General features: G+C 44.4%; 1 protein-coding gene across 6 annotated transcripts in view; it reads left to right on the forward strand.

Annotated features, from left to right (window-relative positions):
• The window catches only part of VGLL4 (vestigial like family member 4), a 162885-nt gene that overhangs the window by 132358 nt on the left and 14935 nt on the right, over window positions 1-15592 (forward strand). Inside the window, exon 1 of one of the 6 annotated variants that reach the window (XM_077857812.1) lies at window positions 5397-5545. The exons of the other annotated variants lie outside the window; for them this stretch is intronic. Within the exon in view, the coding sequence (XP_077713938.1) occupies window positions 5532-5545 (14 nt within the window). The 5' untranslated portion in view covers window positions 5397-5531. Of the gene's footprint in view, window positions 1-5396; window positions 5546-15592 lie in introns of those variants that run through there. 6 annotated transcript variants of the gene reach the window in all.

Here is a 15592-nt window from a genome sequence, read left to right on the forward strand (position 1 = left end):
TTTCTAGTCAGCTGCAGAAAACAGCAAACAGACCACTGTCAGCAGGAGCTTCTCCCTGTGTGCTCCCACTTGCTGAAGTGAGCCCATGTGCCTTCAGTCCTTCCTGGTATACTTGCCTCCCGCTCTTGGCAAATGGTGATTCCTTTTGTTTCAAGATAAACACTTCTTTATATAAAATGGTAATGCTTTGCTATAATTGTGTGGCCATCAGTCTGTGCCCCTCCCCAGACTGCAGGTCCTTCCAGGGCAGGAGCTGAGTCAGGGCAGGAGCTGAGTGTCTGTCCCACTAACACCCAGCACAGTACCTGATACCTGCTAGGTGCTAAATAAGTGTTTGAATGAAAAACAAATCACTCTGGGAGCATTGTTAAAACTCTCCTCCCTTTGGGAAAGATTTTAAGAATTGCTTTTACATATGTAATAAATCCTGCGTGGCACCACTTCCTGTGCTTCTGTGTTTTCTTGTAGCCTTGATGTTTAGTTGAGGAAAAATGCTGGAAGAGAGAGAACCAGAGCATTACTACCTTCACTCTTTCCTTTCCCTATCCCTTGCTCCCCCAAGACAGGAAATGCAAACCTGGGCAAATGCACAGTTTACGAATCACTAGCTCCGCTTGTGATGCTTGCTTTGGATCAAATGATCTTTTCCTGATGTTGACTTTGAGTAATAAGTCTTCAGAGTTCATTGTATGAATGAAATGTGGGTTTTTTTTTTCCCCACTGCTCTATTTATATTTCTTCTTATGCACTGTGCTCTGATGCCAGTGTGTACATAATGTAAGGTATATGGAAATGAGAAGTTCACTTCAGCTGGGCTCACCTCCCAATGCAGAGGGGTGGCCAGACATGTCTTCTGGGTGGAAATCAACCCAAAGACTAGATCTGTTCCTACTAGAAAAGCAAGCAAATATCTACCCAAGTGTTCAGTACTTTTGGTATTTTTTCAAATCTACCTAAAAAGTTCTCAAAGCCAAAGTGTATTGGCTATTCTAATAGAATTGTTTATTTTTTTTGTTTGTTTGTGATAGCTTTGGGCTGGCATCACTGACAGCTCTAGTTCCCTGTGTGTTGGTTTTGAATGATCTTGCATCGTTTTGTATTAGGCTTTTAGCTTTAGAGTAAGTTATATCAACTGATGGAAACAGCATTCTCTCAGAGCTGTCTGTCAAATGTGGATTAAGGTTGGGAATGGAGACCTAATTGAAAGGGGCTGATGGCTGCATGGTGCCATGGTCAGCAGGTAATCTTGAGGGCTTATTTGGAGGACACGGTAAAGTTTATTGGTGGGTGGTGTCTCTGGCTTCTTTTTGAGAACAAGATAAAATCCAGGTTCCTTATGGTGATTTTCAAGAATTTTGGTGATTTGTCCCAAACTCCCTTTTCCCACTTAGTTCTTAGTAGGTGGCCTTCTTGGACTATCGATCATTGAACTACTCCTTAACCATGGTTAAATCTTAAAAGAATGTATTTAAATTCCTGCTGTTACATACCTTTAAGCAAGCTACACAGTATGAGAAGTAGCTCTTTGACAATTCAGGGTGGGCAGTTTGGATCATCCAACCTGCTTCAGGACTTCATTTTGAGGCTAATATTTGAAACCAACATTTTCCTTGCTCATGGCATCTTCAAATATATGGCATGCTCCTCTCCATCACACAATTCCTCCCCGTATCCTTGTGTGGGCTCTTCTGTAAAACTAAAGTCCCACAACATCCCACTTTGCCTACATTTGGTTATTAGATAATTCTAGACGTACCATCCAAATTTGATGATAATCTGACCTGTCATCTTTTACTCCCTCCACCATCCCCTGCCCCAATTTTTTATTTTGGAAGAAGTTCAGATTTGCAGAAACATTGAACAACTATTTCAATGAATACCCTTCACTAGATTCACCAGTTAATATTTTGCCAAATTTGCTTTCCCTTTTATATATGTTTTAACAATGATATGATCTAATATACAAATATATTCACATTCAGTAATGTCCTTTATAGATTTTTCTTTTTAATGCAGGATTCGATTACAAGTCATACTCTGCATTTCATTTAGAACAGATTTCTCCATTTTGCGGGGGTGGATGATGATGGCATTTTGGTGGCTAATGGAAAGGGGACCTGGCAGGGACAAGTCTCAGCACCTTGGTGAGGTGAGGTCTCCCCTTGGGACAGTAGTTGGACGCCTGGCAGGGAGTTGGTTTGTTTGTCTGTGAACCCTGGGAGGGGTGGCATTGTGGATGATAAATAAAGGCAGTATTCAGTATACGTGTGTGATTGTTATATTGTAGGAAGTGAGAGCTCAGGAATGGGGTGGGGGGGATGAGGGGGAAGGGAGAGAAGTCATGGTGGAGGAGGAGGCAAAGGATCTAGAACACAAGATGGCTGAAATTTATGCAATACATTAAATTTTTCCTGCCTGCTCTAAGATAGCTCAAATCACCTTTTCATAGACTTTTATTCCTAATGCCCCAAAGGCTCAGTTCTACTTCTACCCCCGGAATTCCAACAGTTTAATTCCAACAATTCCAACAACAACAATGACAAAAACAGAACTAGTACCTTCACTTATTCATGGCAGAGATGGAGCATTCTCTGTTCCTTTTCTCCCCAAACCTATAAAACTCAAAACGTCAGTAGATTGCTTTCCTGTAAGATCCCCAATTTCTTACTGAGAAATAATTCATTGGAAACTCAGGTGAAGTCTTTTGATTGAAAACTGGTGCCATTTGGGTGTGTGTGTGTTGGGGAGTTATCTTCTAATTTTCAGCAGCATATATGGTATCTAATAAAAAGTCTCAGAATTTTTAAGACTTGTTGTCAATAACTCCTCCATGACTCTGTGATTGGATTCCAGTATATGTGTAGGACCTGGAAAGGGGACTGTGGTACTATTCATGGTGATTGAGTCTAAGACCTGGAGTGGTTGGCCATGGTGCCTCCCCGCCAAGCATCTTGCCGTGGTGCTGGGAGAGGGCAGGTGTGCTCTGTGCAGCAGTTGCTCTGGGTATTGCTCACAGGAGCATAGAGCTCCTTCTACCTCCTGCTGCCAAGGTCCTGGGGCTGCCTCATTTTTGTTTTTGTTTTTGTTTTCCTTTACCAGGATTGGTTGACTCTTCTTTCATTTCCAAGAAATGTAGCACAGTATCCTTCCAGTAAATTCCCCTTTATTTTCTTCAACTAGCTAGCTTTGTTTTATGTTGCTTGTAACCAAAAGAACTTGTTAAACAAATGCAGATATTTGGGTTGTTTACAGTGTTTCACTGTTATTTGCAAAACTTCTGGGATGATGTATGTAGATCCATCCTTGTGCCTATGTCATATTTCCCATTTTTCTAGAATTGGAATTTCTGGGTCAGAAGGCACCCTTTTCTGCTTTGGCTGGTATATTCCCTAGCAGGTTCTCTGATTTACATTCCCACTAGTAACCGTCTGCACGTGCCCGTCTCCCTGCATCATCACAAAATGACTATTACCATGTACTCAATTTTTGCTAGATTCATAGGGAATCATTGTAGTAACTTGCCTTTTTTCCCTTCTCTGCTACTAGGGAACTTGAATGATTTTTTCACATGCTTATTGGCCACTTGGGTTTCCTTTGTTACTTTGTATCTTCTCTCTCTCTCCCTCTCCCTCTCCCTCTCCCTCTCCCTCTCCCTGTCTCTCTCTATTTTAATTAGGGCATTCATCTTCTCTTATTGTGTTATAACTTTTCATGTCAAGCATCCTTCATCAGATGTTAGGAAAATAACCATTTTCCTAGTTTGTCGTTTGCTTTTCAACATTACTGTTTTTTTAAAATACAGATTTTTAAAAACTTGGAAATGGTTGAATCATTCAAAAAAATATATATATATTAATGGAAGAGGCTTCGAAAGTGTTCTGGGACTGAAATGTGTTAGTACCTTGTAATATGTCTGCTGTGTTTCGATGGTAGGGTAATTCTATCTGCTTAATGCATGTTTGCTGTGGAATGGAGGAAAGCATGTTGTTTGTGTATAACTTCTTTAGCTCAGTTTATCCAATATTTTCCCCAAGTGCCTGTTTGTTGATGGGTGTGCAGGGAAGGAGTCAGCCCTGGTTAGAGGAGGGAACGTAGCTGTGCCTGGTGATGATGTACAGGACGGAACTCTGTGAGGAGCAGGGCCACCGCCTGCCTTTCCTGACTTGTCTACTTTTTCCTCCCTTCCCCTCAAGAACGTTTTTCACTATCACTGAGTACTGTGCATGGCCAGAGCGCTTTCGGTATTTGTTTTAATAGCCTCTTGTTGGGTACCATAAGTAAGCTCTGAAATCAAAAGTTTAAATTCTGTTTTTATTTAACCATTTTACCAGATGTTTCCTGTGGTTTGACAGATTACCATTTACTCGAAAGTTACACTCCTGAGATTTTGAATGTTATGGACACTGTTGCTATAGACAATGATTGTGTCAGGGCAGGATTTGGAAGACAACTTTCAAATCACTTTTGGGTTGAAGTTGTGTTTTCCCCCAGAACTGAAATGCTTATCTTCGTAATCTGTTTTTACCTTCTTGGTTACCATTCTGATCTGTGGTTTATGAAAGGCTATAATCTATATCTGTTAGAGTTTATTCCAATAAACACCATTGTTCCTCCATGGGGATTCCTTTCTGGAAGCAGCTGGACTCAGGTACATCCAGGTTTTGTTTGCAAAACTCACCTGGGTTGGGGGGGAAAAAAGCTCAGGTGATGGGCAGGAGAAGATTTAAATTGGGTTGAAAATCCGGCTTGATGCCCTACGTGGTAGGCCACTTGATGCTGAGTTCGGTTGATCTAGAAAGCTGCAAGCTTGGCAGTTTTTTGCACCCACCGAGAGCCGCCGTCAAGACAAAGCGAGGACTGCTGTGGTACCTTTGGTTCCCCAGTGCCCACAGTCAGCGTCTCTCTGCAGCCTGAGTCCTCATAGAAAAGAGCCTCCCATCCAGGATTCTGCTGGCAGGAGGAAAGCAGAAGGAAGTTGCTTCCTACAAAACACAGGCGAGACTAGTTGTGGCTGCGGCGGGGGGTGGGGATGAGGATTTTTGACATTCCTTCACTAAGGGGCCAGATGCAAGGGTGCCATGGAGTTGCATGCGTGGTTCCGTCAGAGCTGGCTCCCTTCTCCAGCAACCTTCCTCTCCTGTGTTTTGTTTAGCCTTATTTAGAGTTTTATAAAAGCCTTATGTTATGGAAGATGGAGAAACAAAGAAAGAGGAAATCGCATGCTATAATTCCGACAGCAGATCTATTTGCGCACAGAATGGAACTGTAATGATGCATGTAACGTTTTGGCAAGACCCTCTGTGTAAATAAACCCTCCCCGGAGTTACTAACCCATCCCAGGGCCCGCAGGGAAGTTTGCTCGCGGCGCGGGGCAGGCCGGCCCCTCACCTTGCAGCGCGCCTCTCCGACGGGGACTCTTATTCTGACAGGCGCCCTGCTCACCCACTTCTGCGCGGGGCCCGCCTGCCAAGTTTGTGAGGCCCAAGGCTTTCTTGTGGGAGGACGCTGGGCTGTCTTCATGCTCTTTGGCAATGATTAAAGTGAGGTTAGTACCAAAAACCCTTTCATTTTATTCCCTTATCCTTGCTTTTTCAAACCAGATGGCAGCCCTGTATTTTCAGCTGTAATTAATTTAAACTATGAGGCAGCAAGTCCTGGGAGAGGTAGGGTTGACGCCGCTCCGAAGGGGCAGCGCTGACTGGCCTGCCCAGCCCTCCCCGTCACCAGATGGCACCTGGTCCCAACCAGAGCGTGTCCCGCGCTGCTTCTGAGGGGCCTGGCAGCGGAGCCTGCCGCCGGCCGCCCATGACACGTGGGAGCCGCGCGGGTTAAGGCACACAGGTAACTGTTGCCTTAATGGATTGGAAGCAAGCGAGCTTCAGGTGATGGCTGACATGTCCTGCCAGGCCGGGCTTCCTGGGACCGCCCGAGACCGTGGCGCATAGTTCGAGTGGCCGCTGATTCAGGGAGTACGGGGTGCTTTTTCTCCCCACTCACTGCAGCTGCCAGGATCGCCTCCAAAAAGGGGGGATGTTTTAGGTTTAACATTTATTCTTAAAGAAAATTACAAGGGAAATGAAAGCCCTGGGCCACAATTGCAGTCTGGAGGTTTGACCTCAGCCACCTGACCACTTCCCTCCGTGGAAATTTTACTCGAGTCCCCTCTCTGTAAGTTGCGTTAATCAGTGATTGAGAGATCCTTCACTTTTTAGTAGAAAATGAGTGCTTTTGTTTGATCTCTAAGTAACTTGTCAGATAACTCCACAGAGCGGCCTCCCGCCACCCCCTTCTCCTCGCCCCTCCTTGCTCTGAATCCAAACTCAGGTGAAAACAGAGCGAAGTAACCGACTTCCCAGGAGCTCGGCATCCAGGTGCCTGTACCTGCCCGCACAGGTTGGCACACAGGGTTTTAGTTTCATCGTTGGAGGAATACATTTTCCGGGCAGTACAGAGGAGTTGCAGACTGAAGATCTGTTAACTATAATATATGTGCAGAACACTTTGTAAAACAGTACACTAATGTTATACAAGTGGTAGTTATTACTATTATTAACATTAGCCATCCTTGGATGACTTGAAGTAATTTTTAAAGGCCCATAGTGAGAAATGAGAACCACAAATATGTAGCTTGTGAGTCTCCAGAATGCTCCCTGGTGATTACAGCATCACTGACTGCAGTCGCTGTGTGTGCTTGAGTTTGCTGAATTTACTGGGCTGGGTGATGGCTGTTCTTTGTTTACTTAATTTTTATGTCAAATATTTACATTATTCATGAGCATCTCTCTCATAGACCACTTGGACTGTGTTTACCAAGGCTTGCATTTTTGTTGTTGTTGTGGGCCAGACCCATCCTTCTGGAAACCTTTTATTTTTCTCTAGGAGAGAGGGCCAAACATGTAGATGATTTGTCAAAACTTGTAAGGACTAAAAATTTAACATAGAATTACCATATCCAGCAAGTCCACTTACTGGTATGTTCCCCAAAGAATTGAAAGTGGGGATCAAGCCATTATTTGCACACCCATGTTCATAGCAGCATTGTTCACAATAGCCAACAGGTAGAAACTGCCCAAATGTCCATCAGTGGATGAACAGGTAAACAGAATATGTATGCACATAATGGAATATTATTCAGCCTTAGGAACACAGTTCTGACACACACTACAACACGGATGAACCTTGAAGACATTCGCCAAGTGAAATATACTAGTTACAAAAGGACAAAAATAATGTAAGATTTCATTTATGCGAGGAGTCAAATTCATAGAGAAACAAAGTAGGACAGTAGTTGTTGCACAAAGGGGGAGGGAGACAGGAGTTCGTGTTTAATGGGGATAGACTTTTAGTTTGGGAAGATGAAAACATTCTGGAGGTAGATGGTGGTGATGGTTGCACAACAACATGAATATATTTAATACCGCTCAATGACATACTTAAAAATGACTAAAATGGTGAATTTTATGTGTATTTTACCACAATAAAAAAATAAAAAAATCTAAGAACTAATGATTAACTTTAGTTCACTTGAGTAAACAATAATAAATCTCTTATGTGTTCCATACTTAGCTGGGAGAAGCAGTGTGTAAGGAGGGGGTAAGTGGTTTGGAAGACAGCAGAAGTCCAGCTCCCTGGAGATAATGATATTTGGTGCCTAATAATAAAGAGAGTCACAGTGTGATGACTCTTGGAGGTGGTAATTTTAATTTAAAGGGTAGTTAGAGGGCAACCCTGGTGGCTCAGCAGTTTAGCGCTGCCCTCGGCCCAGGGCGTGATCCTGGGGACCTGGGATCGAGTTCCGCGTCCTGCTTCCTGCATAGCGCCTGCTTCTCCCTCTGCCTGTGCCTCCCCCCCCCACCCCCCCACCCCGTCTGTCTCTTGTGATTAAGTAAACAAAAAAAATTTTTTTTTTTTTTAAAGGGTAGTTAGAATTAACCATTACCATTTGGTTTTGTACTTCCCAAGAAAAGGAGAGGGGTTGTGTCACTGGGGTTTTAGGAAATGATGGTCCTCTGGATTCTTCAAAGGTGTTCTAGAATCATCAACTCAAGAGTTTGGGGGAAAATGCCACCTCAGTGCTGAACAGAATCACCAGGTTCCCGAGGAGGTTCCTTTCCCTCTTTCTCTTCCAGGTTCCAGGTTTGGGATGTGGACATGATTTTAGTAGCCAGGGGATGGCTTTTAGATGTTAGTGATGTTACAATAAAACTAAGTGGACAGCTTAATTAGTACTGAATTCCATGAAGTTTTCAAATGAGAATATTTGTAAAGAAATACAACTTTATAACTCAGAAATGAAATAGGCCATATGTGTTTTGGTTTTTTTAAGGTCCCTTGGGCACTTTGCTTTAAGAATAGAGATTGATGTGTGATTTGCCTATCAATTGTAATAGCCTTTCCAAGCACCTGTGGGACCTCGTAATAATCATTAATTCACATCTTGTTCCTATCATGTAATCTGTGTTTTTTTTTTTTTAAAGGCCAACTTTTCCTCTAGTCTTTGAAAAATGGGGTTCAACCTGGACTGCCTAGATGCTCAGAGGGAATTAATGCACTAAATGCCTAGCATTAATGCACTACATAATTTACTCTCAGATAAAAGATCCTTGAGGTTCTTCATTACTACTATTTTAAAGACTATTGGATAGATCCCTCATTATATTTTATTAGATGAATATTTAATCACTTCATATAAACCATCTTAAATTTTCAAACTTTTTAGTATAGTTATATAGTAACTTAACTCAATTATTTAGCCCAAAAGTTTCTGATGTCAGTCAAGGTAGGTGGCTGGTTTTGAGAGAAAAACTGGCTAATTTTTGTTTAGTGTTGAATAAATGTACTGAATTTGAGGTTGGATAACCCCTCATATCAAGAAGTCATAAAATCATGTGGAGCTAGTTGGCACCAGCATCGGGTGCAGGAAGGTGACTGGGTGGGTGTGCATAGGGGAAGAGGGAGGAGCAACAAACATAGGAAGGACATTTGCCAGTGTATGTCTGATGTGCAAGCACAGATGATGCAAATACAGGTAGCAACTCATTTGTAATCCTTGCCAAGGTGGGGTCATAAATACAGCTGAGTTAAAGGAAAAAGAAGAGGAGGGATTTAGATGACCACACACTTACAACATGACACAGGTGCTGAAGGAACTGTTGGCATCTTGGGTAATGCTGTTAAAAGTGTGGTTCTAGATGACTTAGAGTGTTGAAATCATCTTGATTTCGAGTTCTGTTCTGTTGACCTTAATTCTTACTTATTAGATCTTATGTCATGTTTTTTTTTTTAAGATTTTATTTATTCGTGAAAGAGAGAGAGAGAGACAGAGACATAGGCAGAGGGAGAAGCAGGATCCAAGCAGGGAGCCCGATGTGGGACTTGATCTCCGGTCTCCAGGATCACGCCCTGAGCCAAAGGCAGGTGCTCAACCACTGAACCACCCAGGCGTCCCTGTCCTGATGTTTGGTGCAGAAATATGCTACCATAAATGAAGGGAATTATCTTTTCCCGTGTGCTCTGTGTTAGATCACATCGAGAGTATTATATTTAGTTCTAGGCACCACACTTATGTGCACCACACCTACAAATGTTAATTTGTAGGGCATGTGAAGATGGATGGTGGGATGATAAAGGGTCTGGGACAATTTGGAGCAGTTCTTGGGTGAAGAGAAATCTGGGCATGGCAGGGCTAACACAGCAGTTTTCTAGGAGTAGGAAGAGGAAAAAGACTTCATTGAGTTTTCCCAGAGGCTTCCCAAAGTTTTGGACCTTTGACCAAAGAATCATACTGGAAAGAAAATTTTCTAGGAGTAGGAAGAGGAAAAAGACTTCATTGAGTTTTCCCAGAGGCTTCCCAAAGTTTTGGACCTTTGACCAAAGAATCATACTGGAAAGAAAATTTCATTTATTGTGAGGATGAACGTTTCATTGAAGCTCTTCAATCCTTGAGTGAAATGCCTGAAGAGGAAGTTAGTGCCCATTCCCAGAAGTGTTTAAGAAGTTAGCCACCCCCCTGGTTATGGAATGAATGAGTCACGGGAGTGAAAGGCACAGCATAGGGAACATAGTGGTACTGTAATGGGGTTGTGGAATGACAGCTAATAGTTATACTTGTGGTGAGTACAGAATAATGTATAGACATATTGGGTCACCATGTTGTGTTCACCTGAAACTAACGTAACATTGTGGGTCAGCTACACTTTAAGAAAAAAATAGCAGTATGGCCATCTTAGGGATGCTGAGATTTCCCACCCACTCTCCTTTATTCACAGCCATCTTACCTTGAAGTTTTCTTCCTTTGAGTAGGACAAAAAGTCCCATCTTTCTGCTAAATGGCTCTCTAATATTTTACAATGATTTGCAGCAAATTGCAGAGTAAACTAAGAGTGAGCCTTCTGAAGAACTTGAACGGAGTTATGACAGATGGCTTGGTACCAAACCAGAAGCATGGAAGCAGAAATAACGATGGAAGGTGTTTTCAGACCACTCCTTTCAGGGTGGGAGTGGTTTGCAATGGCGGGAGTTGGCTCTCCAAGTTACCCCTGTACCAGAGCTGCTCTGGTCACCGGCTTCATGAGCTCCTCTGTCTTGTTCAGAACAGTTAGTGCTGGTTTTTCCTAAGTGCTTTTGGTTGGTTCAGAAGTTAGTCACTGTGTACCAGGCACTGGTACTGTATAGACACCGACTGATGGAGTCTTCTGAGCAGCATATCGTGCATGGAAGTTACTCTCCCTCATTTGTTTCATTCCAGGTGTGTCTGGAGGTCTGGAGGGACCTTTCTTCCCCCTGGATCTCAGATCAGTGGATAGCTGAGAAAGGGGATGCCTCCCTCCTCTGCCTTCCTGAGGAGGGTGTGTAAAGTAATGGTCCCACACCACTTTGCTAGCACAAGGAAGGTGTTGCCTGTGGATCTTAGACTGAGAGGTGGGGTGGGAAGCAGCAGGGAGAGCTGAGGCCCTGGGTTGACCCCAGTAGAGCCAGCATTGGCACTGGACAGTCTTGGTGGGCAGATCCCTTTGCTCCCCCTCTTTCTCCTGTCCTTGCCCCAGCTCACCCAAGCATTCCCTAAATTAGGACAGCAGAGCAAAGTGTCACCAGGTTGATGCCTCTGATTTTGTGAAGGGGAGGTAGATGGTCTTTTCTAGGCTTTTGTCCACCTCAGACACTGTAGTAGCTCAGTTATAGAAGGGAAGACATAATGTTTTCCGTCCCATCTCTGGTTCCAAGGACTCCATTTAATGCCAAAAATATGGTAGTGGTTGTAGTTTTTAAACATCATTCATTGAGAGAATACATAATGATGAAAGCTCCTACCAATATAGTAGCAGTAGGAATTTTAAATTAATTTATATTTTATTAATTTCAGCTACATCTCCATTCACTTGGAAACTCTGAGTGTACACGTGTGGGACCTGTGATCTGTCCGAAGAGTAAGCAGTGCTGGCTGTGCACATGGATCCTGGGCCCCGGCTCACACATGGAGGCCCCTTCCTTTGGTGGCAGTAGTTGCCAGCATGGGGAGGGGGATGAGCTGCCTTACAAGTCATGTTCTCAGGCTGACCTCTTTTCTCAAACTTTTCTCTTGTCTCAGCTAATGATGGGAAACATGTGCAGACAGCTCTAGTCAAAGACAACCAATGCCTTATTTACATGGGGCTGAGCTGTTTGGAAATGTGGCTTGAGTCCCCGGGCTATCTGTGAGAGCGCTGCCCTGCCTGCTGACATCGCTGGGAGTCTTGCTTTCTGTGGGTGACAGCGCTAGAAAGCTTTTCCTCTGTGCAGCAGGTCAGCTCTCTGAATGCTGGAGCGGGGGATGGGGAAGGGTGCTGTGGTGGGCCCTGTGCTCCCTCGGCCCATCCTCTCTTACTTCACGCAGTACTCTAGCATACCTAGTTGCCTAGTTTGTTGGCCCGGCGTAAGGAGTGGTAGCACCAGCAGTGGCAGGCACGCTTCTCCAGGAGTGACCCTTTAGTCACTGACCCAAGAGTGCAAACGGCCGAGCAGTCTGAAACAACTCCGTCCAGGCCCATGGAGGCCTGCTACATCACATCCGGGAGCAGTGTTTATACTGAGGAGCCTGAGTCACCAAGAAAGGGAAGAAGTTGCAGGGTGTTTCAGACAGGTTTCTGACTAAAATAGTTTAAAAAACATATTATCTCTTAAGGCTTAATGTTTTGGTTTTATCTAGGAGCTTAAGTGGCTGTGCTGGGTAAGTGCCGCAGGGTCCCTTGTGTGACCTGCATAGTAATTGTGCTCAAGGAGAGACCCACTTGCCCCCAGAGTTCCTTCCTGTCTCCCGAAGAAAGGACAGGAGTTCACAAAACGCTCATTAGGGCTGACCTGCTGGAGGAATGGAGGGAAGTCTGAGGAGTCTCAAAGGCTGGAGAGTATTTGGAGATATCGTTACACTAATTTAGTGCCTCTCACTCTTGGGAAGGCTTTGATTGGAAACCCTTGACTCAATTATAGACACAGAGTCCAAGTCAGTAACAGCGGAAATGTCACTTAGATACATATTTCCTCTTACACTATTTGTGATCTCTCCCCCCTCTCCCTGCACTAGAGAAATGTGTTATTTCTGAAGCCCCTGTAAGGCAGTTCGGCAGAAGAGAAAGGGTGGCCTGATCTGAGTTCCTACTTCACCACCTACCAGGCTTGTGACCTTGGGTGATTGGCCCACCTCTCAAATCCATTTCTCCCCATGTTCTAAGGCAATGGTGGTGGGAGCCCCAGAGGGCTTGCACAGGCATTGATGTGAGAAGGGGGACAGTACTCACAGTTGGCCCATGGCCTTGAGGGGTTGGTTATCGATGGACCCATCAATGCAGGAATGATGGAAAGATCTAGTGGGTCATTCATGCTGTCATCTGTCCAAAATGTTACCGAGCCAAAAGGTTTTGCAATGTAACTTGGCTGACAACCGTCTTCCCTCCTGTATGCGGGGGCAGGTGGGGATGCTTTTCCTGCCTTCCTGAATTGCTCTTGGAGGTGAGGTCAGGGGGCAGCTTGCTCTCCAGCTTCTCACTGGCAGCCCTGGGCTCACATACACTGTCTTAACTTGTGTTGTCATTTCTTGGTGCTGGTTAAATATTCCTCATAATGACAGGCCTGCATGGCAAAGTCCAGTGGATCTTAGGAATCTCTTTGAAAATGAAGCTTTAAGACTTCGTGCAGGGGGTGGGGGGTGGCATGTGTTAATTATAGATAAAGCAGAAAAAACCGTGATTATGGAGAATGTCTAAAGATGTATAAAGCAATGGTGTGGAAAAGCCATGGAAATTGTATTGGTTTCCCAGGAACAACCTGACAAAGTACCACAAAGTAGAGGGAGGAGTAGATTGTGTCACAGTTCTCGAGGCTAGAAGTCCAAGGTCAGGATGTCAGCAGTGTTGGTTCCTTCTTGAAAGCTGTGAGTGTGGATCTGCTCTTGCCTCTCTCCTGACTTCTGGTAGCCTCAAGCATTCCTTGGCTTGTAGATGGCATTCTCCCTACGTCTTCACATTGTTTCTCCTCTGTGTGTGTGTCACTTTGTTCAGATTTCCCGCTTTTTTATAAGGACACCAGTCATATTGACCTCATCTTACCTTGATTATCTACAAAGACTCTTTCCAAATGAGATCACATTTACAGGTCCTGGGGGTTAGGGCTTCACCATCTTTTGGGGGAAACACAATTCAACCCAAAACAAATTCAAAGCAATCTATACTAGAAAGTAGGATGAAAAAAAAAAAAAAAAAGAAAGTAGGATGACCGATAGATATATGAAAATATGCTCAACTGCACTGGTAACTGGAGAAATGCAAGTGAAAACATCAAGGAGGAATGACTGTGTACCACAAGAATGGTAGAAATCCACGGGCCGCTGAAGCTGGACAGCATAGAGGCCGCACATCGGCCGAGGTGGTGACACATTGCTAGCAGAGGCGGTGCAGAGTGGACAGCTACGTCATAAAGGGTTCTGGCAACATCTGTTGACGTCTAGAAGGTGGTGAGCTCTGCAACCCAGTGGTGTACTTCTAAATATCTTCCTGGGAGACACCCAGAAACCCTTGCACCCAGGGACAGAGATCTGCAAGGATGGAAGCACCACGGGGTTATTTATAATAAGGACAAGGCAGAGATGGTCCAGATGCCTGTCAGTAGAAGAATGGATAAATACATCATGGTGTATTCATACGAAGTAATCCCATGCAGCAGGGAAATAATCTAGGTCAGGACGTGAGTAGAGCCCCAAAACCACGTGAGGGAGGAGAGCATGATTTGAAGTCAGAACATACAGTCTGATACCATGATGTCAATTTGAAACGTGCTTCATATTATTTACAGATAGACTAGGTGGCGAGAGTTCATAAGCACAAATGGGAAGACTCCCCAAATACAGGGCAGCGGTGCATCTAGGGATGAAGAGGGGGAATGAGTTGGCGGGGGCGGGGGGGCGCATGAAGGAAGGGCTCCAGCTGTGTCTGCCATGTTCTGCTGCATTGGTTACTGCCAGAATTTCCCATAAGAGGAAAGAGAAGGTCTAAAGCGAATTCCATATGTGATTTCATTTGTCCATCCTGGGCGGTGGGTACATAGGTCTTTGTCATCTTCCCCCCTGCTCTGCCCCTCTCCTGAGAGGAAAAGCTGCAAGGAAAAGGCTTTGGAGCCAGTCACATAAAAATTAAAATCCTTGTACTGTACTGGTTTTGCAACTTTAGATGAACTCCTTAGCCTCTCTGAACCTCAGTTCACTCATCTATAAAATGGGGATGATACTTAACTCTGCGCTGTAGTGAGGGCTTTAATAAGACAGTTAGATCTAGAATATGGTCTGGCAATTAGCATTCAATAAGTGATAGCTTATATAATAAAGATTATAGTGGTAAAAAGGGGGATTCCCTAACTTTGCAGCATTATATTTTTGGACACAACTTTCAAAGGGCGACATTGCAATGGTATATGCTTGCCTTTGGGACTAGAGATCGCAGATGTCATTGCGATAGAGCAAATCAGTGTGTGGTTTGGATCCCTGTGATTGCTTTTTGAAATCTGAACTAGCAGAAGGGGGATGGCTGCTTTTGTGGAGAGCTAAAGGGGAAAAGGTTATGTGGGTGCATAGATGCGCAAACAGTGTGATTCACCAGCTGCAGCGCCCTCCACATGCAGGTGGGATTGGTTCCCTTGGACCTTTGACGGTGGTAGGGCTCTGGCTTTTTTCTTTTTCTTTTTTCTTTTTTTTTTTAAAGATTTTATTTATTTATTCATGAGAGAGGCAGAGACACAGGCAGAGGGAGAAGCAGGTTCCATGCAGGGAGCCTGACGTGGGACTCGATCCCGGGTCTCCAGGACCATGCCCTGGGCTGAAGGTGGTGCTAAACCGCTGAGCCCCCCTGGCTGCCCTGGCTTTTTTCTTGATTGTTAAGTGATATTAAGTGATGATCATTGTCATATGGAACACAGTGTCTCCCCACAGTTAAAGTCAAAGGCGGTCTCCGTCCTCTTTCTACTGCCAACCAGGTCATGTGTGTGGTTGAAGCAGAGGTCCCAGATGGTTCTGTGTCTTTTGGACACTGTGAGTACCAGTATTTCCCAACTTTTCCTGCCTGCGACACAC

The sequence above is a fragment of the Canis aureus genome, chromosome 19 (genome assembly GCF_053574225.1).
Source record: "Canis aureus isolate CA01 chromosome 19, VMU_Caureus_v.1.0, whole genome shotgun sequence".
In the NCBI taxonomy this organism is placed as follows: Eukaryota; Metazoa; Chordata; class Mammalia; order Carnivora; family Canidae; genus Canis; species Canis aureus.